General features: G+C 49.6%; 1 protein-coding gene across 3 annotated transcripts in view; it reads right to left on the reverse strand.

Moving 5' to 3' along the window:
* Positions 1-8: 8 nt before the first annotated feature.
* Positions 9-27,347, reverse strand: part of EPB41L4B (erythrocyte membrane protein band 4.1 like 4B) — a 115,827-nt gene continuing 88,488 nt past the window's right edge. The window contains exons 19-26 of one of the 3 annotated variants that reach the window (XM_037047558.1): positions 26,458-26,525; positions 23,564-23,662; positions 18,114-18,300; positions 15,704-15,781; positions 9,318-9,434; positions 6,909-6,977; positions 1,157-1,302; positions 9-181 (exon numbers count right to left, since the gene is read on the reverse strand). In XM_037047558.1, the coding sequence (XP_036903453.1) occupies positions 112-181; positions 1,157-1,302; positions 6,909-6,977; positions 9,318-9,434; positions 15,704-15,781; positions 18,114-18,300; positions 23,564-23,662; positions 26,458-26,525 (834 nt within the window). In that variant the 3' untranslated portion in view covers positions 9-111. Of the gene's footprint in view, positions 182-1,156; positions 1,303-6,908; positions 6,978-9,317; positions 9,435-15,703; positions 15,782-18,113; positions 18,310-23,563; positions 23,663-26,457; positions 26,526-27,347 lie in introns of all 3 variants that reach the window. The other 2 variants (XM_037047557.1, XM_037047559.1) reach the window with 2 other exon arrangements.

The following is a 27,347-nucleotide window of genomic DNA, read 5'->3' on the forward strand; positions in this document are numbered from 1 at the left end:
CTGGGCGGACAGAGCACACATCAGCATGTTGTGCTAGAGTGAGCCCACGCAACCCGGAGAAGGAAAATGACAGAAGGCACCATGCCATCCTCCAGGCAACCAGGGGAGAATTCACAGTTCGGTCATCAACAGTCTTTTCATCATCTTCTCTCTCTCCAGTTCCTGCCGGAGCGTCTCTGCACTGAAAAAGAGGAGGTGACAAAATAGTGAGCTAAACCCTGGAAAATCACGAGAGCAATTCGGCTGAAGATGTCTCAAAGATTCTTTCCCGACTGCCGTTCATGACTTTCTCCGTTAGGCTCCTCACGCACCCCCTACACTGGCTTGCATTTCAATTGCCTGAAATCATCTGCAGACCTAAGGGCTTCCCCCACCAGACTGGGAGCTCCTCCAGGCACCACCCCTCAGGGGCCTGACTGCATAGATGTCATTCACCTCTGAACTCCTAGAGCCCAGCACAGGAGCCGGTGCCTAGGGACCTCTCAGGAAGAGCCTTTTGAGTGATTGGGAAGATGTCTAGAGGTTAGATTTCTTTAAATCACACTTTCAATTGGTCTCGGATGCACTTTCTCCTGGAATTCCCTTCTACGTTTTCTTTCTTGTATCCTCACCCAAGGATATGTTTTCATTGACCTCAGAAAGAGAAGAAGGAAGATAGAGGGGGAAGGAGAGAGAGACAGAGAGAGAAAGAGAAAGAAACATCAATCAGTTGCCTCCTGTGTGGGCCCGGACTGGGGATGAAACCTGCAGCCTTTTGGTGAATGAGATGCGCAACCAGGTGGGCCACCTGGCCAGGGCCCTCCTACCGTTTTAATAAATAGAGTTAAACTAAAATTGGCTGCTTCAAAATATTACTTCTGACTCCTTGGCCTTCAGGCCCAGTTGCCTCTGTATGGAATCTGTCTCCACTGTTCACACACACGCACACACATTCATTCAATGTCTGTCTCCCCTCTCCTGATACTAAACTGTTAACTTCATAAAGGTAAGACTTTCGTCTGTTTTGTTCACTGTCCATCCCTAGCACCTAGAGTACTGTCTAGCCTTTGAAGACATTTCAGCAAATACAGAATGAAGGAATGAAAGAATGAATGAGAGTGTTGTAGACATCACACACACAGTGAACCTCAGCCTGCACCTGGTGTCCCCGCCTCACCTGGCTGCCAGGGAAACGGGCTTCCGAGCGGTGTAGATGGTCTGCACTGTGGAGATGGTCTCGGTCAAAGGCCTCAGGGTCACTGCGGGAATCAGCGGGGAAGACTGGCCGGGGCAGCACGGTAACTTACCGTCTCTGAAGTCTGCCTGGAGGGGAAACGGGAAAGAAGAAATCCATCTCAATTTCAGTTCCATTTCCACGCTGTCAGCTCTCTCTGAGCCTTACCAAACGATTCTGTTGTGTTTTTTGATAACAGTTAAACTCAATGGCCATTTAATACAATGACTTATTTTGTGCCAGACACTATGCAAAGTACGTTATATACATTACCTCCTGAAATGACATTTCATCACACCTGAGACACCATCGTTGTAAAATGCACCATATTTGCATTGCCCCAAAGAAGGAAAAATGTGTCCGTGTGAGCTTTTGTCACACCCACCATTGTCACGACTTTCTGATTTCGGAGAGGTGAAAAGAATGTGCATCTTAGGACTGATTTTATGGAAGAAGGAAGTGGGCTAGGAGAGGCTAGGTATCTTTCCAAGGTCACACAGGGTGTGTTCAGAACCAGTATTTAGAAGCAAGGTTAGCTGATGCCATAACTGGTGTTTTCACCAGGACAGCAATGGTCCCCAAAGTAGGGCCCCCAGACCAGCAGCATCGGTTTTACCCCGAAACTTGGTCAAAATGCAGATTCTCAGGCCCCACCAAGGACCTCTGGAAACAGAATGTGTGGGAAGTCCAGCAATCTGTGTTTTTACAAGACCTCGAGATGATTTTGAAACAAGGTCAAGTTTTAGGTACACTACCTCATTTGGAGAGAATAACTGATTATTGTTGTTCACATTACAAAGCATGATATGCTTATTACTTTTATATAGAAAAATTAAAAGATATATAAAAGCAAATAAATAAAAAGTCCATAATCCCTTACCGTTTTTGGCAGTATATGGGGGAACCCCCCAAAACCCAGAATTATCTCCTGGAGGGCGGGCCCCTTGTACCACAGACTTCCCCTACTAGGTGAATGTTCTAGGAACCTGTCTGACCAGTGCACCAGCTGGTGTTGTTGTGAGAGGTTGTGTTCGGCCTCAGTGAAATTTTTTTGAAGACTCAACAGGTTTGCCCATTTCATGACAGGTGGTTTACAAGCGCATCAGCCCACACCATGCTGAGTGTTCAGCAGTTTTTGACCAAAAATGGCATGACCCTCATGCCCCACGCTCCCTATTCACCCAATCTCTCTCCAAGTGACTTTTTTTTTATTTCCCCAGATGAAAAAGGTCCTCAAAGGGAAACATTTTACTGGGGTGGAAGAGGTGAAACAAAAAGTAGCAGAAACACTTAAAGGCCTCAAAATCCCGAAGCTCAAAAAACTGTTTTGAGCAGGGAAAAAATGTCTCGATAAATGTACTGCATCAAATGGAGAGTACTTTGAAGGTGACTGAAGTTTAAACATGTAAAAATAAATACACAATTTTTAATAAATAAATTCCAGGGTTTTTTGGGTCCCCCCATATATTTCCTCATAGTATTTTTCTATGCATGCTTTTTGTTTGTTTTATATCTTTTGGATAATGCCACATTTATACTTTATGATTAGGTTTTTCACACTAGTTCCTGGCCTTAAACTTGGAGGAATTGACCATGTAGCTTTCTGAAGAAGAGGCTCTGGTCCCCAAATGTGCATTATCACTGCAGTGACTCGACAGAAGACAAGCTATCCCTTCTAGGAAAATATGAGGCCCCTAAAAATACCAAGTATAGTTATAGTTCTGTAACGGTATATCTGGCTTGAGCCATAGGGAGAAAGGCTTTGAGGGTGTCACGAGAGGCTATCGCTGAAAAACGCAAGCGCCTATTTGTTTTGCGCCTGTCTCCAGAAGGAGAACTGACCAACCTGGCCTGGGAGAAAGCAATGCCAAAGAGCTGACCGTGAGAACAGGAGCCTCATACATCTTCCAGCACACCGTGCTTGCTACAAGGAGCTTGCACACATGTCAAATGAATGAATGAGCTTTCACAGAAAATTCACTGTTCTGGCAGTCATTTGTTCAGTCCAGCAGGCAATTCTGGCTCGCCACTTCCCAGGCACTGGGTAGGACTGCACTTCCCCACCCTCTGTGAAGTTAGGTGTGGCCACGTGCCTTGTTGCGGCCAAGGGAGTGTGGGTTGCAGTGCCCTATTTCATCTCCTTTGAAAGATGGAAGAGCTGGTATGTGATTTATTACCTCTCCCCCACTACCCTTCTGCCACTGTGACTAGCAATGCTCCAGATGGCAGCTGCTCCCTTAGCCCGGCTCCCGGAAAGAGCACAGAGCAGAGCCCGGAGCCCGCCCAGGACAGACAGACGTGCAGCGTGAGCAGGAAATGCAACTTGTCATTTTAAAGCAGGAATTCGCTCCTCATCTCTCCTAATACAGGAGCTGGGAGGGTAAGAAGGTTTTTTCGTTGTTGTTGTTGTTTCAGTGGAGTGGGTGGAGGTTGGGCTTTTGATGCTTTCTGGAAAAAAAGAGGGAAATACGGCACAAAGGCAATGGTGGGTACAAGTGCCAGGGCCTCAGCATGAACCAAGGTAGTGACGCCAAACTATGTTAGCAGTCACTATATTCGTCAATGTCATGCACTCCAGGAAGAAAAGCTAGCTGCACTTAAGAACGACTTTGGGGATACGCGAAGAACCAGTATTATTGAATCTCAATGTGAGTTTTTAAAATATTTGTTAAATGAAGAAATGAATGAATGAATGAACTGTCATTGAACAAAGCAAATAAAAGAAGGACAGACCCAGGTTCGGGAGAACATAGGATATTAATTTGACCAGAACCAGCCTGGGGCCCTTATCCCAGACAGGTCAAGGCACTGGGCTGCTGCGTACAAAGCAGAAACCCGGTTAACAGGCCTGAATATAAGGTAGGAACTAGTTTTAGGATCAAGCAAGGAGCCCAGTTGTTGAAACCAGGCTCAAGGTCAATGCTAGATCAATTGCCAGACCAACTTGGTGCAGAGTTCCCTGATACTGCTGGACTCCCCAACAGCTAGGGCTAGGATATGTCTGGGGGTCTGTGGGGAGGCCAGTCCTGCAGCAAGCTCAAGTTTCTTAACCTCAGCGGGGAGGAGAAGAGCACATGACACCCAGGGGTGAGAAAATCATGGAGGCTGAAGCCCATGAGTTTGGCTTCATTAGCACTGGGCTGTCAGTAACTTCCTGTTTATGACCTCCAGTCTAGTTTCTTTCCTCGGTTACAGACCTGGATATCCGATTGCCCACTCACTGTTTTCACCTGGGTGTTTCCCAGGCATTTTTAAGTATGTTTTTCTTTTTTGACTTAATTTTTATTATATGTTTTCCATTCCAAGGCATTTCTAACACATCATGGCCAGAGACCAACTCATTACCCTTCCCAATCCAGTCTTCTTCCAGATTTCCTTAACCCAGTCACGAACCCACTGTCATCCATCTGTGTTCCGCAGCTCAGATATCTGGAAGCCATTCTTGACCTTCCCACTTCTTTATCCAATCCAGTTCTTACCAGTCTCCTAAATGTCTCCCCATCTCTGCACTTCTCGCCACAGCCACCACCAAAACTTGGGTCAAGTTCTCTGCCCTCTGCCCGCTGTCCTCAATTTCCAGACTATTGCCCTGAATCCACTCTGCCTGTCACAAGGGATGTTTCCAAGTGCACCTGCCCTGTCACTGCCCCGCTGAAGTCCTCCAAAGCCTTCCCATTGCTCCTAGGATAAACGTCAGGATTCCTACCGTGGCCTACACGGCCACGCGTGGTTTTGGCCCTTCCGTGTTTGTTCCTTCCTCCCCTTCCTCTTCTCACGCCCCACTCCCTTGTGCTCTGCGTGTTAGTCTCTCTGGCTTTCATTTCAGCCCCTGGAACGTGGGAGGATCCCTCCTGCCTGACGTTCCTGCTGTTCCCTCTGCCTACTGCAGCTGTCTTCGAGCCACACTTGCCCAGTTCTTGAAAGTCCCGGGGTGGTTTCTAACATTGGTTTCCTGCTCCACCTTGGCCCCCGGCTTTTCAGGAAGGGCTTCCCGGGTGTCCCACAGCACTGCCAAGGCTGGGCAGGAGGCCAGAGTGCCCATTATGGCCAGCGGAGGGAAGAGGAGCCGGAGTTTCCAGCTGGGGAACCGTGCCCAGCAGAACTGCAGGGGCGGGATGCATTTAACAGCCTGGCCCAGCCGTGTCTCTGCCCTGTGGTTCTTAAGAGGCAGATGCTGTAAGTAGCTTATAACCCTAGAAATGGACATTCTGGAAGCCTGTTTTTTTGCCTCCTCATGGACTGCTGAACACCTTCCCTTCTGTTTGTGCTGAATCAGCCACGGGTCACACCCTCCCTCTCCCTGTGACTCAAACCACCTGAGGTAGGGATGCTGCTGCTCATGAGGCCGTGCTTTGAGCCACTCCCGGGACACCCATAGCTCACCGCACAGATCCTCCAGATTGGCCAGAAACCCTTTGGGAGGAGTCTCGGGAGTCATTTGGTTCTAGGAATCATCACCACTGATCCCTGGGAGGAGGGGAGGGGAGGGGAAAGAGGAAGGACCCTGGATTCCCCACTTGGGCTCCAGACAGATGCCCACACTGTAGTGACCTCCTGCAAAGTTTTCATTTAAGGAAGGAATTGAGCAGCTGAAAAGGAGCCTGGAAACCACTGAACACTCATTCTGCAGATAAGAAAACTATACTTATATGTTAAAAAACATTCCACCTGTCTGCAGTGAGTGTAAATAAGCTGTCCAGTGACGGGGAGAGAGGTGGTGACATGACGCCGGTTGTCACGGCTACCAGCCCTTGTTAATTACAACACCTGCCTCTCCAGCCTTGAAAAATAACCATAGCTGACGTTTGTGGCCACAGTGCCATCTCTGTGGCCACTAAAGAACGTTCTTCAAGTTTTTGATCTCTTTTGATTCTTGCCTCAGCTGGATATAAGGAGGATATTCTTATCACTGTGTCCACTTTAAATAAGGGGAGAGTGGTGTTCAAAGTGATAAAGAGACTTACCTAACATCACACCATTATTAAGATGCAGATCCAACCCAAAAGAATGAAGAGCCAATAAACAAATACCATGTCCGTGTGTGTTCAGAGCAGCACCATTTATAACAGCCAAGAGGTGGAGACAACCCAAATACCCATCAATAAATGAATGGATCAACAAATTGCACTGTGGGTATACAATGGAATACTATTCTGCCATGAACAGAAACAAAGTACTGATATATGCTACAATGCGCACAAACCTCAAACACATCACACTAAATGAAAGAAGCCAGACACAAAAGGTCACATATCACATAACTCCATTTATATGAAATACCCAAACTAGGTAAGTCCACAGGGGCAGAATGCACACTGGTGGCTGCCACAAGCCAGGGGAAGGTGGGACACGGGGAGCGACTGCTTCTTCGGTTCGAGGTTTGCTTTGGGGGTGAAACACATGTTTCTGAGCTAGACAATGGCAGTAGTTGCATGACTCTAAATGTACTAAATGTCACTGAGTTGTCACTTTAAAATAGTTCATAGTATCTTGTGAAGCTCATCTCAATAAAATAACTAAAAGATGGAGAACACCCCCCTGCCCCGCCCACACACCACGCCCCAGAACCTCCTGCGCTCACAGAGTTCACAGGGATCTAAGAAGCTGTGAGCAGGGCTGCCTGGCGCCCCACAGGAAAGCATGCCCCGTGGGGACAACGCCTTTGAACGCAGGTTGGCTTTCTGGAGCTACTTACCGTAAACTGTGGCCCCGTAATGAAAGGATCGGGAAACGGGGTCACTGTATCAACCGGGAATGCTTTTATCTTCAAAAAAGAGAAGAGACAAGAGTGTTACTTTCGGATTAGAAAACAAAGTTTTGCGATCTTTGGCAGTGTGCTTTCAAAATCAAACTGAAAGATTCGGGGGGACACATGCAGAGCCTCCATTGCTCGTGCAAAGAAACACACAGAGGTCCCTCGGGAGTGTGACCAGTGGTTGTATCTGTGGTCATCGTACTGTAGGGCGGGACGCAGTAGGGATGAGAGGCTAGTTAGTGCCTTGTGTTTGGGGGTACCCTACGCCTACCTTGCCCTGGAACCCCCTTCCCTGGGGTCTGCCTGGCCTCCCAGGCATGCGGGGCCCTAAACGCGGCCTGCTCCACTGATCAGGGTGTATGATGAGACAGGCCAGAGACGCCTGGGGTGGCTGCTAATGGCTTCTCTGTGGCTGAAGGGAAAGGGCTAGTGACCGCTGAAGGGTCACATCCTGGGACACAGTCTGTCACAGTAGACAGAGAAGTGACTTACCTAAAGTCATACCATTAGTCCTGACCTGGACTAATTGGGCCAGAAAGCATTCCCTATCTGCCCACTTTAGTTGGTAAACTCCCTGTAAACTCTGGGCAAAAGAAGGAACCCACAGAAGCACATGAGAATCTCGCCACTGTGGCCTCTGGGAACAGAAGGCATGGTGATCAGAAGTGCCCAGTTCCGAGGTGGCAGCAGCACAGGGCTGGTCTGAGAGAGGGTGGGTACCCCAGCTTGAGCAGGTCGTGGTGAGTAGCCCAGAGAATCTTTGCTTCCACTCCTCTGTCTGGTCATTTCCCCTTTGGCCCCCCGGAGCCCTGGGAAATGGGGGGAGAGGCTTATTTCTTTAAGCTGGCCTAAAAGAACTGCCAGCAGACCCAGGGACCTGATGACTCTGGCACTACCTTTGTCTGCAGCCCCAGGGCATAGAAACTGCCTGCATGCCTGCTCATGCATGCACACTCTGCCACCCACCACCAGAGGGCAGCAGCCCTTGTGTCCCTCGGGGTCTTGTCTATGGACCCTGGGGCAACTGCCTCATTCTCTTGAGTCACTCTAATGGGGAGTAAGGTAGGAATGTGCAAAAACACATCAGACCAGACCCAAATTCTCTGAGGTTTCTGAATGGGTGGCATAGGTCTCAGTCCAACTGGCCTGGGGATGACAATGTCTTTGCAATCTATATTGAGAAGTTCAGTCCAAGACTGCTCCCCTCTCCCAAGTTCTCTTCTGCCTCTTTCAACAACTCCTGATTCCCAGAATGGACCCCACACTGCCCTAAGACTCAGGCGCCAACTCAGACTACTGGTGGAGACCGCCTGCAGTGCAGCGGGGTTGGGACTGGGGGCAGAGCCACGTGGTGCATTCTTGCAGGTTTGCCTATTGGTTCCACGTGGTGTTCTGGGACCAAGAGCCCAATGAAAAGTAACGTACAGATAAGACTCTCAGACCTTCATGAAGGAGAAGGGGAAAGAGGCTCATTATTGCTAGTAAAGAAATGTGAAAATTGGCAACTCCAAAGAATTCTGTTGTACCTGCTCTAAATAAGAAGAAATGCATTCCAACAGTTCCACCCTGTGTTGTGCCAATGTGGCCAGGCATGTTCACCCATCTGAGGGCACTGTCCCTTGGTATAGCCACTTTAGCAAGGGAGCAATGTCAAAGTCACACTATCGAACCTGGCAGGGTCTAGCCTGAGAAAACAAAATGCCTGACGCGAAAGCCTCCATGCGTTCCCTGGCAAAGTGAACCTGGAGACCAAGTACACAGCCTGCAGGAAAATAGCTGGTTGGGCAAATGGTGGGCCACTCACTTCATGGGACATACAAGGCCCTAGAGAGAATGGAGTAACGAGACGGAGAGTACACAACATGAGGCGAAAAACAGGAGGGGCTGTGGATACTGCAGTTTAACCCTGTAAAGTCATGAATAAATATGAAGAACTATTAGCAGGAAACATGCAAAAAGGAAAAAATGTGCTAGGCTGGGGTTATGAGTGATTCCTTTCAAGTCATCATGTGAGACTCGTCTTGATAAATAGCAAGAAAGACGAGTTTTGAAACATTTTTATTGGCAAGAGCAGTGCAACTAAGACTTTTCTCTCTGGGAAAACATCTCGGCTCGTTGACGCTCTCATGAAACAAACTCTTCCTGGTTCTGGAGACCTAGAGATGAGGGGCAGGACCACGGCCCCCTGTCTCCGTCCGACCAGAGCCAGCTGGTCCCCAAACTCTGCATCCGTCCTGAAGAGACAGCACCTGTCAGTCAGCGGGCCTCTCCCGCGGTCTGCCGCTCCTGCACGCCCTTGGGGCCTTCTCGCCTCTCCTGGCCAGGCCCCTCTCCCTGGCAGGTACCTACCAGCCTCGTTTTGATTGGAGGGTGCATGCAAACTCCAGTGGTCTCTTCCTTCATGGGGAGAGAGAGTGGAGGAGAGCAGCGAGAGTGGGCACAGTGGGGGGCGCTGGCGGGCTCTGCCTGCTCACGAGGAGTGGAGAGAAGGGGAGGAGGTGAGAGAGGGGGAGGAGACAGAGGAGATAAGGGAGGGGGAAGGAGAGAAAGATAGTACAGTGCAAGACGGATCTGCCAAGTGCTGCTTGCCAGCCGGCCTCACCCGCAGCCTACTTCCAGCCCCTGGCCGACTGGAGGCGAGCCCCTCCCGCCTCCCTCCGCTCTCCACCTGCTCTCCTCCTCTCTGGCTCTCATCTGTCTTCTCTATACTGTCTGAGCAGAACACCACATCGAAACCCCATTCCCGGGGTGGGCAGGTAGGGGCCGTCTCCTGTGCCACCTGCACAGGACTGGCAGTGGCTTCCTGGCATGCTGTGGAGGAATCTGACACATGGCCCAGGCCAAGCCAGAAAGAAAGCTGTGAGGAGTCAGTGATACCACAAGGGGGCGCTATGAGGAGGGGCCACCCACGTGGGAGTATTTGCCTCCGGTGCCTGGTGGCCTTCTGCGTTCTGCTACATAAGGGTCCACATTATGGTGAATTGGTGAGCAGCTGTCCAGCAGAGGGCCCCAGGAAAGAGATATATCAGCGAGGAGGAACACAGACTTTAGGATTTAATCTGTCGCATCTTTTATCTGTGTTCAGAAAACATACATGCCCTGAGCCCCCTCCCAGACCCATGGGCCCATGCCTGGGCATCTCGTATGGTCACTGGGGTACCCTGCTGCTTAGATGGAAGATACCAAGCATTGTGAGAAAATGCCACGTCACTTGGGATGCCAGGTTCCCCAGCGCAGCCCTGAATTGTGCCATGCACTGGGCAGAGGTCCCACAGCTTGTCCTGGTGAAAATGACAATGGTGAAGAGAGAAAGCTCTGAGGTTAGGAGAGGGGACCACCACTGCCGGGGGTAGTTTGGGTTTCACAGAGGAACCATTCGCTCCACAGAATAAATACATGCATCTTTTATCTCAAGAGAGTTTCCTTAAGTAGTTGGTATGATCCTGCCGTAATGAATAAAGCAAGGCTGTGTTGCATTTCAGCTGCATTGAAAACGGATCAAGAGAACCGAAGGCCCCTTTCCGGTCTCCAAAGTGGGCTAACTCCACCCCCTTTCCAGCCATGCCGTTCTGGTAAGCTTCCAGGGGCCTCCATAGCCACCGTCTCACCACGGCCTTCTTGACAGCCTGGTTTCCCTCTTCAAATCGGGGATGTGCAGAAACGGCATTTGCAAAGTCTAAATCCATGGGTCTAGACCCCTTTTGTGATTGGTTCTAAACCTATTCTCCGGAAACAAGTGAGTCCGTATTAGTCCCCTGTACTTAGGTTTTACCTGCCTGCTTACAATCCCCCCACTGCTCTCTCTGGTTCTCAGGCCAAATCCTACATTGCCCAGGCAGAACCCACAGCCTGCATGGGGCTGCCTCCTGCCTGCCCTCGGCCTCGACTCCCACCACTGCCCCTCGCTCACAGCTGGGACCACCACAGCAGGGACCCCAGGTCATGGGGCCTTTGCCTCTGCAGAGCACAGCAGGCACCCAGTGTGTGCTTTTTGAAGCCAATAAAAGCAGGCATAAATAACCAAGACACACGGGCATGCTCCCGATAAGCCAAAATGTGTACAGCCCACCAATGTCTGAATTGAAGATTATCGTGAATGATTTAGGATTTTGCCCAGCACTGGACTTTTATGGTCAAGAAATGTTGATCCCCAAAGCATCTCTGACCTTTCTAAATATGCATCAGAGTGTATTTAAACAAAAGGACATTCCTGAGGCTTCCACGCTCTTGACTCTTGGTACACGAGCAGGAAATAAGATAACACATGTCATAGGATACTACTTTGAAAGGCCATTTTCATTTTTTTGCCTGGTGCTTCCTTTGCTCCTTGGGCCTTTCCCACATTCAGGCAGCTAGGTCCTAGAGTGCTTTGAGGTTTCCAAATCCGATGTTTGGGAAGGAGTCTGGCCTGGATGAATGATGATGACATTGTGTGAGGCTTCACCATCCAAATTGGAAAAGCGATCGGAGGACAGAGGAGAAAAGTCAAAGCGGAAGGGAGGTGGGGCAGACATTAGGGAGTACTGAGAAAAGGGGCCCTAGGTCCCTGTCCAGGGGCTGAGGCTGGGGAACAGAAATGAAAGCTGGGGAGGACCTGTGCCCCTTTGCCCAGGGAGAGCTAGGGAACCGGCAGGGCCCAGAGCAGAAGGGCTGTGAGGTGTGTCCAGTAGACAGGGGCTCCATCCCAGCAGCGCAGTGATTTCCGTTCCACTGTCTGCGTGAGGGAAGCGGGGTGCCCCCATGCATGGGAACGCAGATGACATCACAAACCACACATCATCCTTCCCTCTGCCTACGCCCTGGAGAACTCAGAGGCCCCCTGGTTTGACTGGAGATGAAGTTTTGGCCCTCATGATAGAATGAAGTTCAAAATAAAAACTGTTATTGAGACCATTGGAAACCCAGTCCTTCTGACAGCCAACGCAGGGCCCATTCTGTGCCCTTCACAGCCTGCCTCTGGTTAGACCCCTCTCGTCCCTGACACACGAACTTGACCGACCATCCCTGACCCAGAAGAGATCCAGATTCTGACCAGGTCTGCTTTGCAGTCGGGTGAGTGGTTTAGGAAGCACAGGGACCAGGGAGGGACAAGCCTCAAAGGGAAAGAAAGCATCAGGAACACAGGGACACGGGTGTCTAAGGTCTGTGTTCCCGGGGAGGGAAGCTGGCATGGCTGACCTGGAGCAGCGGGGCAGGAACCTGCATCCCTGGGGGTCGGCATTATTCCCTGTCAGTGTACTTTCCTTCCAACTGCCCTCCTCTATCAACGCCGACACCCTCCACGCACGGCTCACGCTCACACCCCTGCAGCGAACGCCAGACGGAGAGTGGGTGCTGTCTTCACTCACGCGCCTTCTCTCCCCAGCCCGACGCCCCACCTCCTCCATCCCAGGCAGAAGCTGATCCAATGGGGAAGTCTGCGATGCCGATTCTGGGCCCGGGGAAGACAACAAGCTGCCGATGTGGAGGGACTTAGATTGCTAAATGGAGCTACCTAATAGAAGAGCTGGGGTTGGGGAAGAACAGATTTGGGAGGCAGGGGAAAATGCTGCGAGAGTGAAGCCAGAAACAAAGTGTCTGCGAAGAGCTTGCCGATGAAAGTTCCTGGAGGTGTACAGGGGCTGAGAGAATTAAGAAGGCGGCAAAAAGAGATTCGAGAAGTGTTACCAGGTATGAATTTAATGTCCTTGAGTGGTTTTGTTTGTTTTTAGAGATACCAGTCAAGATTGAAACCCTTTTTATTACTCTTGGCTGTCTAGACTATGCTTCCCTGGAAACTGCCCCACATAGACCAGCTCACGAGGTGGGAGAGGCTCAGCGTTACCCAGCCCTGAGAGAGTCTCAGTGGAATGTTGTCCAACGAAACTGAGATCAGCTGTCCCCTCACCCCTCTAGCTCCCTGTCTGTCCAGCTCAGATCTCTCTTCTTTCCTCCGTTCTCCAGGGAACCAGGCCAGTCATGTGGCTGTAGGAGTCTCATTTGGCCGCAGACACTAAGTCCTGCCTCTCCTCTGCTGTCCTGGGACACAGACCCTCCATCACCCTGACCACGAGGGCAGAGAGACTGCCACTGGCATTCCTTTGACACTGGGAGGGGCAGACGGAGGAGATGGAGGGGAGGGAGGGAGGAGGACCAGACAAAGGGAGAAGCAGGCTGCCAGAGCCTCTCTTTCTCTCCAGGACCCCTAGGGACCCCTGGAAGACAGGACTCTGGAGCGAAGAAAGGGCAAAGCCAGGGATGCTGAGGAAGCCCAAATGGAGTGGGCTGTCTCCCAAATCCCAGCCCTTCAGTCTCCCTTCCGTGTGAACGTGCACTTGGGCCTCAAATGCACACGAGCAAGACAAAGGAAGCTTCACCCGGAGAACACGCATTCCCTGCCAACTTCAGCTGTGAAGCGGGCAGCTGGGTCTCGGTGCAGTACAAGGACCTCAGCTGTGCCGTGCCTGGGCAGCGGGGGACCTGGGACCCTGTGTCAGAGCCAAGTAGGGGGCCCCCGAGATGCAAGTGGGATGTCCCGGGGAGAAGGAACGAGCTCCCTGTTGCCGGATCGGTGCAAACAGCCTGGACAGCCACTTGTTAGGCATTTGCATCTCATCATGGGACCTCTGGTCCCTGCCAGATGCTGCTTCCTTCCCAGTCTCAGTCTGTTCCACTCAAAGAGAAGATGGGCAATTCGATCTCCGAGCTGCATCTGTAACATGATACTCTTTAGGAGAATCCCATGGCTCCCGTCAAAGCCACAATACACTTTTTTGTAAATGAATCTTAGTTCTCAAATCTATCAGGCCTTTTAAATAAATTCTCAGCATTTTGCTCATGCTGTGCCTTCTGTACAGAATGCTTTGGTCTACTTCCTCCACATTGCCAACTCCAGCTCCTCCTAGTCATACTTTAAAACCCTGGTACCATGAGGCCTAAGAACTCAGCTTTCTCCCCTTTCGCCTTCATAGGCTTTCAGGTTGTACCCCGAGGGTTCTCAGGTCTTTTGGGGGATGCTGCCCCCTAGCTAGACTGGCTGTCCTCGGCTTGCTACCAAGCTTCCGTCTCCCACAACTCGGCCCCTCCAGGACACAACTGGTGTCTCACTGGGATGCTGATGTGGCATCGGGCTCAGGTCACCTAACTTGCTGTCCTTTCCTCCAGGCCCTTTGTCAAAGTTTCTCAGTCAGGGGAGTGCTGTACACACAGCCCTTCTTCCAGGTTCTTCTCCAAAGTGGCAGTTCCCCAAAGAAGAGGCCAGATTTAGCCCAACCTGACGGACAGAGCATGGGAAGAGGAGTCAGGACACTGGGGCTCCAGCTCGGTCCCTGTGTGACTTCCCCACTCTGGGGCTGAGCCTCCTGCCCTGGGACAAGGAGCACCGAGGCGATGAAGGAGGGCCCTTTGTTTCTGAGTCACCCGCCCTGACAATTTGTTAATGAAAAGACCATGCATAGCTTGGTTCCACTGACTTGTACATGGGGGACAACTCGGTTCCCAGAACCACTGGTTCTCCACTGTCTGTCCAAAGGAGCTGACATGAAGCTCTGAGATGGTACCAATCTCCAGGTAAGAAGTGAAACTGTAGAAATCACAGATGATTTCCCTGTGCCAGCTGAGGCCGGACTGGTGGTCGTTCCTAAAGCCCGGACGGCATCTTGCCTTATTTGAAAGCCTCCAGAAAGCCTTCCTAGGCACCACACCCTCCCCCGCAAGCCAGACCTGAATGACTCCCACTTCGGGCTTCTCCCGGCTCATCTTCCACATGGCTCGCCCGTCCGCCTTGGCCCTTTATCAGCCTGACTCCCCGCCCACCTCTAGCTGCCCTTTCCACTCCCAGGGCCTCCGCGTGGCTGGGCGCACAGCAAGCTCTCGGGAGACAGTTTTTAGTCTGACTCACGTTTTGACTTGTGCCCCCAATTTGAGGACCATGACTTATGTTCAAGTACAGTTGGATATTAGGTTGGCCTGAAGATACATCCGAGTTTGCCTGTGTCCTCTAATAATATCGGGAGTGATATCTTACACCTATTTATGGTGTTTTGCATTCTTGAAGGTCTTTCTGTCTCTGTCTCTCTGTCTCTCTCTCTCTCTCATACACACACACTCTTAGGCAGACAGGGCAAACAATGACAGAGAAGATCTGCCTCATTCAACAGAGAAGGCAGCAACCATCCAATGACAAGGCTCTCAGGGAGCAAGCAGAGATTGGAGCCAGGCCTGGCCTGCATGACTCCAGGCTCGGTGCTCTCTCTCCCAAAAGGGTTCCTCAGAGGCACGAGCCCCACGAAGGCCACCCTCCCTGAGGGGAGACCTGGATGCAGATGATGGGGGATGGCAGGGGGGGCACGAGGGGCCTGGAGAGCCAGGGTGAGGGCTGAGCAGGTGCTTCAGACCAGCACGTGTTGTTGGAAGCAACAAGTGATGCCCTCTGGGTGGGCATGCGGGGGGCACAGCCCAGGAAGCCAGGAAGCCAAGACCCAAGCACCCGGGGGTGAGAAGCAGTGGACAGGTGGGGGCGGGACCCTGGTGGCCCCCTTCAGAGGAAAGGGAGCACCGCCCTTCCTCGAGGACTCTGGGAGGGACCCGTGGTGCCTGAACCCTCGAAGAAAGCTGATCCCCGAGCCTGCCAGCCGTGAGCAGGACAAGAGGAAGGGCCTTCCCAACAGCGATGCCCACCTCTGTCCATCTGTCCCCCTGCCAAGGCGTTTCTATGGACTGTGGCTTTTCTGGTTTTAGCAAAATGGGAAGTTTACCAGAGGAGTGGCTTCTGTGAAGTCCATCAGGAGATCGCCTGGCTCCAAGGTAAAGGCACCTCCATGGTCAGAGGGACTCTAGGAAGGCAGACAAAAATATCCCGGTTAGTGACACTTTGGGGTTGACAGTGGAATGTCACTAGAAAACAAAGAGGTTCCCGAGCCCCACTTCTCCCCCATTTCTAATACTGAACTCATTAAGAGGCCAACTCCCCACGCCATTCTCTCACTTGGCAATGCACAAAGCAAGCTCCCGTGTTTTTTTCCCTGAAGTCTTAATGAGCAGGAGCAGGGTGTAGGGTGGATAACTGCCTTTTATTGGAAGCCGCAAACAATGTTTCTGAGACACTTCGAATGCTCTCTGACTGGTCTGCTGAGGGGAAAATGCTGCAGAGAGTCCTTTGCGTGTTTGGAGAGAGCAAAGCCCCCATCCTGGATTGAGAGGGTCAAGGCCTCCAGGAGCTAACTCCCCAGCACAGTAATGGGCACAATCTTGACAATGAAGGAGGGGTGCCTCTGAAAGTCACGTTTATTTTTGGAGAAAACACTTTTATTCTCTTGTCCTGGGGGGGGGGGGGCGGGGGCCGGTTTCAGCACCACGGGGTCCTTGAGGCCTTTTGCAGGGCGGGGGGGTGGGTAGGGGGGGAATCCCACCCACCTGACACAAGCAGGACCTCCAGGACTCAGACGGCCAGGAGGGGGAGCCCTGTGGCCTCTGGTAGGATGCTGCCGCCTGCACCCTTCCTGAACTCATTTCTGTTCTGTGCATGTTTTCACTTGGTCTCAACCCGGGGGCGGGGGTGGGGTACGTGACAGGAGCCTGTGTCCACATGTGGGGCACAGCAGAACAAGGGGCTCCGCACAGCAGAGGGGACCCCAGCTCAAGGTACCAGGAGGTGACCCACAGAAAAACAGGGACTTCAGTCTGGGCCAGTCCTGGCTGAGGGGGCTGGCCAGGTTGCTATGAGGAGTTGAAAGCTTTCCCGGAGATGCTGGGAAGGGATCCTGGGAAAGAGGGGTGTTGGTCGTGCAGGTGTGAGCCAGGACTGTGGCACTGGAACATTGCCAGGAGTCATCATCCCTAAGCCGCAGAAGCCTCCCACATCCAGTTCCTCTGGTTTGCATAAGCGCTTTAACCCCCTCTGGACCGGAAGCCAGTCCATGAGCTGGGCAGGGTGGCAGATATTATTCCCACTCTCAGGAGGAGGAAACTGAGGCTGGGAGAAACAAGGGCTGCAGGCTGACAGCTCATTTCAAGCCGCCATAAAGCATCAGAAAGGAGCAGCTGTGAACTGAGTCTGGGCCTCAGGTCCTGCCTTCAGTCCTCCCGTGTCCCCCAACCCTTTGCAGATCCCATGCCTCAGTGGGGTCCCTGGACCAAGCCACCTCCATCTCAACATCTACCTGGAGAGTGATCGATTCAACTGTGTTTGGACCAGATGCTGAAGAGTGAGCACAGCGAAGCATCACTCAGAGGAAACCAAAAGAAATGTCTTGTTTGAGGCCTTTGTCACAGCCCATTCACGTTGCTGGCAATTTCCTGAAATTCCAAACTACTGAATAGAATGCTGTTTCCCATCGTCACACTATGCACAGGCTCTCCAATACGAGGACTGGGATGGGGCTGCCTCTGCATTCTACTCCTCCAAGCGTCCCGTTATGGGAGGAAACCGATTCTCACGTTCTGTCTTTCCTGTGATCAGTCTATGTAGTGATGACATTCTGACATCAAAATCGCCCTCAAAAATCTCTTTAATTTCCCTTAAAGTACAGTACGAATGGTTTCATATTATACTGCTTATCTCTCACAAATGCTTAGCCTATCTTCCAGGGGCAGTTATAGCAAAAACATGCTTTGGTGGTCGTTACGTTGTTTTACAAGCTCAAGTCTCCTACAAGGGTTGATTATGCAAAATTTAAATACACGATGGAATACTATGCAGCAGAAAGAAAGAAGGAGCTCCTACCCTTCACAACAGCATGGATGGAACTGGAGAGCATTACGCTAAGTGAAACAAGCCAGGCAGTGAGGGACAAATACCATATGATCTCACCTGTAAGTGGAACCTAATCAACAAAACAAACAAGCACGCAACATAGAACATGGAAATGCAGAACAAACTGACAGTGACCAGAGGGGAGGAGGGAGGGGATAATGGGAAAAGAAGGGGAAGGGGCATCAAGGAGCATGTGTGAAGGCCCATGGACACTGAGAACAGCAGAAGGGGAGGATTGAATGTGGGAGGTGAGGGGTGGGAAGGGCAAGGGAGAGTAAGGATGGGGAAATGAGGACAACTGTAATTGCACAGCAATAAAATTTTTTTTTTAAATGCACACGGATGCCATACACTTAATTTCTACTCAAGTCCCAGCAAGTGTAGCCACTCCTCAGGGCTTTCCGTCCCCATACCTTGGCCCCTGGGGACAGCTGGCTCTTGCCTTCTGAATCCTGAGGCGAGCTGAGTTTGTGGACCTTCGGGGATGCCAGTGGAGCTGAGACTTGTGTGGTGGCAGTCGTGGTGGTGGTGGTGGTTGGCGCGGTGGTCACGGGCACGCCTACTGCCTCGGCCAGCTCTGGAGGGAGGTCGTCTTCATCACTGCGGTTACTAAAAGCACATGCAGCTCTGCTCATTACAATAATAAGCAGGCTGTGGGGAGTGGGTGGGGGGCGCAGGGGCAGGACAGCCAGGGCAGGGGGGGCTCCCCCAAACAGAGGTCTCCCAGCGGTCCCGCTCACAGGATCCAATCCAGTGGCATTTTTGCCAAAGCAAATTGGGGCTGGATTGGGGCTGGATTTTCTGTCACTTGCCAAGGGAGTGAAAGATTTTTTTTTAACAGAAGGGTATACAAAACAGTAGTATTTTATCCATCTGCAAATGTGCAACTCAGTGGCACAGATCCATTCACAGTGTTGTGCGATCCTCACCACATCTCGGCCCCAAACTTTTTCATATCCCCAGCGGTAACCACACCCACCGAGCAACCGCCCTCCATTGCTCCCTGCCGCAGCCCGTGGTGACATCTGGTCTGCTTCCTGTCTGGGTGAAGTGGGCAACTCTAGGTACCTCAGAGAAGTGAAGTTGTACCACATTTGTCCTTCTGGAGGTGGCTTATTTGATGCGCCACAACATTTTCAAGGGCCACCCGTGTTGCAGCACATGACACAATTCACTGCTTTTACGGCTGAGGGAGGTTCCATTGCACGGAGGGGAGGCCCTTTGTTTGTCCACCCACCTGTTAGTGAGTGGCCTGGGGAGGTGTCCACCTTTTGGCTATTATGAAGAGTGTTGCTATGAACGTTGGTGCCTAAGTATCTGGTCCAGTCCCTGCTTTTGATGCTTTTGGACTGAAATTCCCCGTAGGAGTGGGGCTCCTGGGTCATACCGTAGTTCTGTGTGTAACTTTATAAGGAACCAGCAAACAAAGGGATATTATTATTATTTTTTAATATTTTATTTATTTATTTTTAGAGAGAGGGGAAGGGAAGGAGAAAGAGAGGGAGAGAAACATCAATGTGTGGTTGCCTCCCATGTGTCCCTTACTGGGACCTGGCCTGAAACCCAGGCATGTGCCCCGACCGGGAATTGAACCAGCAACCCTTTGCTTCACAGGCCCGTGCTCAATCCACTGAGCTACACCAACCAGGGCGAAGGGATATTATTTTAAGTGGCCTCCCATTGGAGGGTACGTGCCAGGCTTGTTGGAACTTACTGCTCTGAGAAAGGATGTAAAAGCCCTTTTGCGGCCTAACAGCTAGTGTCCCTTTGGTGTGATACGCTGGTCACAGCATGGGGAGGAGTCGGGCACCTCTGTTTTGGGGCCAAGTAGCTCTGGTCTTAGAATCTCCCTGATGAAATGGGATGACACGGGCAGAAAAAGAACACTAGAAGGGACGTCCCGTGAAGGTCAGAGAAGTCTGAGCTGGCACCCTGGCTCATCTCCAAGGCTTGGACTTGCGGGGGAGGTTTGACCTCCCAAAGGGTACGTCCTTCTGATCTGATCACCCGGGCACAGGACCAGAGCAGCGGCATCAATGCCCCATTTTTAGTATGCCCAGTCCTTTCTCAAACATACAGAAATTCACGCAAGCCTCCAGGCCCTAATGCCAGCAGACTGCTGCCCGAGCAGTAAGTAGCTAGCTCAGCAGGCCTGGGTGTGCAAAACTAACGCTGCACGTTCCAGATGAAGCACTGGTCACAGACAGCTCTGGGCTGAGGCCTTCGGGCCCTTGGACTATCGGGCCCTATACTCCTACCACAGATAGGAGTATCTGTGTGTACTTGAGGGCTTGAGCCACGCCGGAGAGTCCGTGCTAGCAATGTGGTTTACAGCGAACGCCTGTTTTTGTATGAACGCCCAGGGCTTTGGGTCACACTGTGTTAGTTTTATCTCTAGGGGTGGGCAGAGACTGAGTCACTAAGGTTGGTCACAGGAGTGTTCCATGCCTACATGACTGAACCACACCCCCCACCACACCCCCTGGTAAAAGCTCTGGATGCCGAGAGTCTCGAGTGAGCTGCTCTGGTTGGCAATGTTTCATGTATGTTGTCACATGTTGTTTCTGGGAGAATTAAGCACTGCTCATGTGGCCTGTCCAAGAGAGGACAATGGGCAGCTTGTGCCTGGTCTTTCTGGACTCCTTTCTGTGCACCTTTTTCCTTTGCTCTTTTGGGCTGCATCCTTTCACTCTGATGAACCCTAACTGAGAGTAGAACAGCTTTTCTGAACTCTGTGAGTCCTCTAGTGAAGTGTCAAACATGAGAGTCATCTCGGGGACCCTGACACACTTCCCCTAAGGGTTGGTTTCCATGTGGCACTTCTGGGGCCACCCTGGCACAAGGGTTGAGTTTCAGAACTGCAGCTGAACGACAAAGTGGAGATGAAAGACCTGTGGCCAGTGGGCACTAATGTGGCCTGTATGGGGTCCCGCACGGTGGCCTCACCACAGTGGTGGGCCTCATGGAAACATGTGGCCATGGTATATGGCGGCAGTGTGGGTGGGACAGCCTGAGGGGGCCCTGGGCATCGGAGGTCATTCTGTGAATGGAGAGGCCTCAAGAGGAGGACTTAGGACTTGATTACGAAAAGGAGGACAGGGAGGGTTTGAACAGTTAAGTGGAAAAATCAATAAGATGCTATGAACTGGGATTCATGCTGACGAACGAAATCAGGTCAGCTACGTGAATAGCCCATTTAGTTTTCACAACACGCTATATTGTGGTTTCCACTTTTAGAGAAACAGATGGTATTCAGCGGCTGGTTGTGAAATTACTCACCCAAGGTCACACAGCTAGTTAAGTGGGAGGGTGGGACTAAACTTTCTTTTTACCTCATTAAAAAAAACTGCAACTTGAAAAGCATAGTTATTATTTAATTTTATATAAAAAGCCATTTAAAAAAAACATAGGTTGGCCCTGGCTGGTATAGCTCAGTGGATTGAGCACGGGCCTGTGAACCAGAGGATCGCGGTTTGATTCCCAGTCAGGGCACATGCCTGGGTTGCAGGCCAGTTCCTGGCGGGGGAAACACAATACATTGTGTGTCCTTGGCAGGGGCAACCATACATTGATATTTCTCTCCCTCTCTCCTTCCCTTCCCCTCTAAAGATAAATAAATAAAATATTTTTTAAAAAATATAAAAATAAAAAAACATAGGTCATCTTTCACAGAAGAAAGTCAACTGATACTGTCTAAAATTAAAAAGACTTCAAATTCTTATTTTTGAAAAATAACCTTTTGTCTTAACTTAGGTCTTATGGCAAAGAAACATATATCTAAAGTTCACCAGGTCTTTCAACTTTACCTCAGCTTTGAGGTAAATAATTCCTGCTAAATTCATGAAACGACACTTGAATAAGTAAAAGCTGATGTGTGGCACTATTATTTTCTTCAAAATGATTTCTTTCTATTTGAAAAGTATATATGCATAGAAAACTGTCTAAAGTAAGTCATCAAATGGGAACGTTGCTGATTTTTAATGGCGTGAGTCTAGGGAATTGGTTACTTCTCTCCTTGGACTTTTCTGTCTTGCGTGAATTTTTTTTTAGACTTTTACACTATGTTTACATAAACAGGAAAGCTCTATTTGCGGAACAGTAAAGCAGCTCATCACCTTCTGAACACACTAGGTTTTACACGGGGTTTTCTTAAAGGAGGCAATTTGGCAAGTTGGTTAAATTTTCTCCCCTCCTAGGCCATGCATTAGCTTTTGTCTCCAACATGATTACATATCCTGACTGGCAGACAGTAAGTAACACTTTGAATTTCAGAATGTAAAAGGAAAGGCGAATCCCACCAGCTTTACCCTTGGGGGAGCAGAATTTTCAAGGTTTAATTTGTCCCTGCGAGATCATTCGGACTGTTAATTATCTGAATCTTACTCGTTTGGGCTTTCTTAGGAAAGGCCCTGCTTATACTGCCTAGGAGTTTCTACTGAAGTTAATGAGGTGGGGCGTGTCTGCCCTAATTGCCCCTCAGAATTGGATCGTTCTCTGAGAGTCACGTTCTCTGTCCTACACTTTGTGTGCTGGGAACCCTTAAACTTGACCTTTTCTCAGAAGCTTGCAGGTCCTTGAGAAGAAAGGAAGTGCACCTATTTTACCCTATGGCCATGTCACCGGCTAGGGGCTTTGCCCACATTAGCTCGGGTCAACTCTCCCAAGATTCCTCAGAGGTAGGAAACACCTCACCCACTTTACAGATGAAGGAAGAAAAGTTTGTGGACTAATTTCCCCAAGAGCTTCCAGCCGTAAACTGGACAAGGCTCCATCTCACATCAGAGCTCCACAAGCTTTGCATTGCACCCAAAGATCCTCCTGCAGCTCACAGACCAATTCTGCACCCAGACACGATGTCGCGGCCAAGGTCAAGAAGTAAAACGTGCCATGATGGTCAGTACTGCTACTATTACAAATACCACTGCCACCCTCACTACGGCATTTACCTACCTTCTTCAGATTATGAGTATTTGCAATCTGTTTTTTGGACTCTCAAAGTCATTTTGTCCTTTCCCCATGGTACCTAGAACAGCCCAGTGCAAAGGGTAGGTAGCCTAGAAACTTTTGTTCAGCTGAACAGAAGTGGACAGACCTTGGTGGTTCTGGGCCACTTGGCTCCTCCCACAGGTCTCGTACTGTTCAGTGATTAGACGAGAAGGCAGCTTCTGACACGACTCCCCGTGATACAAACCCCTGGTATCCATATCCCTGTGGAAGTCCCTCCCCTTGAGAGTGGGCTGGCCCTAGTGAGATGCTTCTGATGAATGATGATGGGATGTCATTTCTGTGATTAGGTGATAGGAGACTGTGACTTTTGGCTTGCTGGCACTCTCTGTGGCTCTTATGTGTGCTCTCTCTCATGGAGAAAGCTAGAGAGGCCTTCATCACTTAGGAACTGAGGGCAACCTCCAGTTACCAGCCAGCAAGGAACCGAGGCCCTCAGTCCAACTGCCCTCGAGGAACTGAATACCATCCCAAACCACACGAATGAGTCTTCAGTGGAGACTGCAGCCCTGGCCAAGACCTTGAATGCAGCCTTGTGAGAGACTTTGACACAGACGGCCCAGCTAAACCATGCCTGGACTCCCAACCCACAGAAATGGTGAGATAATAACTGTGGGTTGTTTTCATTAAGCCACGAAGTTTTGTAGTGATTTGTCCACAAAGTTTCATGATGACTACAGATGCCAACTATGCAGTGTTTTCAGGGAGAAAGGTTTGGTCTTGTTATAACCTAAAATGGAAATAAACTGTCTTTTAGGGATGGCTCTTTGGGGATGATTGAAGTGCTCACGAGCATTCATAACTGAACATTGAGCATCACCTTTGTCGTTATCATTGAAAACCTGCAGTAAGAACTCACAAACTGTATTGTCTCGTTAACTTCCTCACTCGGGGAGGCTTGATTTCCGGCTTTTCCACTGCTGGTTGGGTCGTTTCCACACGTATAGGAATAGGGCTTCTGAAGACATACCAAAAAAAAAAAAAAAAAAACCAGAACAGCATGGTTGACAAAGAAGCGGGGGTTAGGAAGCATGCGTGAAAAAGGTGACAGGGATTGTAAAATAAGTCACAGGGATGTAATGCACACCATCAGTAACACGGTCAATAATTGCATCACAACTTTGCACAGATGGTTACTAGACTAGTATGGTGATCACGTCATAAGGTACATAAATATCAAATCACTATGTCGTACACCTGAAACTAATATCATATTGTATGCGAACCATCCTTTTTAAATAAATAAATAAATAAATGAAAGATGTAAAACAAAACAGAACAGAACAACCTCAACAAAAACGTTTGTGGCATTGTTTTGGCTGTAGGGGGACTGCTTTCTCAGTTCATTTATACCTTGATAAAAATGATAGTCAAGGTACCCATTTTTTCTCCTCCCCACCCTACTAATTAAATACAATTTTTAAAGAATGTCATAGGAAATCCAAAAACAAAACCCAAACTCACAAGAAAGAAAATACAGCAAGCAGGAACTGAGTGCTATTGAGGTATCCGACAAAATTTCCCCGCCCAAAACACCCGTCCCCAATATCAGGGTTTGATTCATTACCAGGCCTTACTACTAAAGTGAGAAATGATGTATTTGTGGAGAACCAATTTTTGCTTCCAAGTAATCTTGTAGTCATCTTATTTTAAACATATTCTCAGAAATATATCTATATCTCTATTTATCTATACCTATAACCATAGAGTAGTTAATGTGAAAAAAATGCATGACCAGAAGGCCTTTAAGACTTGTTTTAAAACATTTTAATTCAATGCATATGTGAAAATGTGAAACAGTAAACAGCACTTTTAGATTTCCTCAAGAAAATGTGCCAGATAAGCAATGGGCCCTACTACACACGGTGATTTTAAGGAAAAGCTCTCACACATTTTTGTAGTGGTCATGACTGCTTTCATTTCAAAAATAAGACATTACCTCCTGAGACCAAAGGACATCAGAGAAAGCTGAGGTCCTCAGCAAGGGACCTCTGGCAAGTTAATGCTACCGTGTCCATTTTCTCTTCTACTCGGGGCCTAACAGGGTGATAGGTATGTGCCCCGTGCTCAGTAGATATTTGTTGAATAAACACATGAATGAGCCAATAAGGGATTAGAGTCAGAGTATTCTGGGTTCATGATTTCCTCAAGCTGGAACCCCTGACCCAACTGGACACAGTCCGGGCAGAATTCAGAGTCTCCCAAGGGAGCCTATAACTTTGCTTGTGTGGAATGGCCAGCATCTGGAAAGCTTCGTGGAGAAGTCTGTATTCATCCAGATGGAGGCAAGACTTCCCAGGCAGGAGACAGAGTGGAGACCTGGACTTCCCGACAGGTAAGGTCTCAGTGGAAGGGCAGGGGCTTGAGAAGAGGGAGAGCAAGGGCCAGGTCCTGAGGGACCTCAGACTGAGGGGTTTACACTGAAGGCAGTGGCAGTCACTAAAGGTTCCAGGCAAAGGAGTGGCAAGGTCAGACTTGCATTTTAGAAAGGCCCTGAGAGCAACCAAGAAGACGCTGGTGAAGGAGGCCAGCTGGAGGAATCTGAGAAGACTTCAGCAGTAGTTACCCAGGGTGAGACACGGTGAGGGCTCGAGGTCATAGTTAGAGTTATGAAGAGGAGAGGGTGGATGTGGGAGAAAATATGAAAGCCCAATCGGCAGAATTTGATGACCAATTGGATGAGGGGGACAGGTTAGGAGAAAGACTCCCAGGTGTCAGGTCTGGATAACAAATAGGTAACAATGCTATTAACCACCACTGGAAAATAGGTAAAGAGATAGTAGGATAGGGTGGGAACAGGTGAATTAAGGTTTTGAAAAGTCCAGAAGGTAGCAGGGTATGTGTCTTTGGAGCAAAGAAAAATGTATACCAAGAATAACTGGGCATTATAAGATGACATAGAGAACTATTAATTTTTATTTTTAGTATCAAGTATAAGAATTTCCCACAGCAGTTTCCTAGATCACCTGGGTGCTTATTGAAACTCTAGTTCCTATTCCCACCCTGCCCCCAACCAAAGGATCTGAAAGGTCTGGAATAGGACCCAAGAATCTTTGTTTGTTTGAGAGTCTCTGCTTTTAACAAGAGACTGATGCAGTCATCCCTGGACCCATTTCGGAAAACTATGATAGGAAGACCATGCCACCCGGGTGTAGGCCACCCAGGTGTTGGGGGTGTGCCATGATCTATAGGCGGTTACTCACTTGGGTTGAGCAGGGAAGCATGTCTGCTTCCTATGAGATCAGGAGAGAAAGGTTTTCCTCTGGGTAGCTGGTGGTCAGGAAGCGTGCGAGAACATTGTGGTTCTAGTATTGTCAAGGAGCTCAGCATGAGTAGCGCACTGATGGCCCAGGGGAACAATAATGAACCAAGCGGGGACAGCAAGCAGAAACCAGGGCAAAAATGGCCTCCCATGCCCTACTAAGGAGTTTGGGTTGCACCCCACTTTGGATGGAGAGCACAGGGGAGCCTTTAAAGGACTTCAGCAGGGTTGAGTAACAACGTCAGGTCTATACACTTGAAAAGCAACTAGAAGTGATTTCTTTGTTAGTACAGCAATATCAAAACTGAGAAAAGGCATTTTTGAAGCTTTTACAGGAAATTGTGGAAGCCAGCCTTTTTCTACCTCTCCAGGGTCCCGTTCTCCTAGTTTTCTTCTTCTTCTCTGATTTTTATTAGCAAAACCCTCATGCATAGTGTTTCGAGGACCATGTTGATGATACAGTTTCCCCATTCAAACAAGAAGCCACAGACCTTACATTCGCGTCCTGAAGACTCGATTTCTTATTGATATTTACAAACGTCGAGTCCTCCTTTCCAGCCTGTGAAAGGAAAGAGGCAGGTTTGTCAAAACGAACAATCTTGGCATGCAAAAGTGTTCTCAAGTCTCCTACATTCAAAGGATTATAGAAATGTGAAGGTGGATAAAGGAGGTAGTTATCAAGCACTCAGTCAATAACAAATATTCTCAGGTGTTTATGTAAGTTAACAAAAAATGTTTTCTTGAGTCATTCCCCATCACGAGGATTAATACCTCATCATTCAAAAGCAATCATTGCTCGCCTTCATACTTTCATTGAGCACCTCCTATGTGCCAGCTCATGCTTGAATGAGAAGAGGATGGTGCGGGAAAAGCCAAACCCACAGTTTAACCACCCCCCCCCCACCTCGCCTATTAGATCTGGAATAATAACCAGCTCTCACACAGCCCTTACCGCTTATAAAGGGTTTCAGAATCGGTCCTTTCACACAAGTGTAACACCCTGGGAGGAACTGTGTCATACGACTTTGATAGAAGCCTGTCCTCCTCCTTCTGGTGAGTCCCACAAAGAATGGTAGGGGAGGAAAGGACACCCACTCGGCCAGCAGGGCTGGCTGAGCACACACTGGGAGGCAATGGGAGACGCGCAACCCTCTGCACATACAGACACCCATCGCGACATACAGAGCTGGCCCCTTTACTTTCCAATTCAAACCTGCACACCAGTTAATAACTTTTTATATTAAAATCTCTCTTGCCCTGGCTGGTGTAGCTCAGTGGATTGAGCTCAGGCTACAAACCAAAGGGTCACCAGTTCGATTCCCAGTCAGGGCACATGCCTGGGCCAGGTCCCCAGTGTGGGCCACATGAAAGGCAACCACAC

This window comes from Sturnira hondurensis, unplaced genomic scaffold (assembly GCF_014824575.4).
Source record: "Sturnira hondurensis isolate 20B ecotype Veracruz unplaced genomic scaffold, ASM1482457v3 Scaffold0006013, whole genome shotgun sequence".
In the NCBI taxonomy this organism is placed as follows: domain Eukaryota; kingdom Metazoa; phylum Chordata; class Mammalia; order Chiroptera; family Phyllostomidae; genus Sturnira; species Sturnira hondurensis.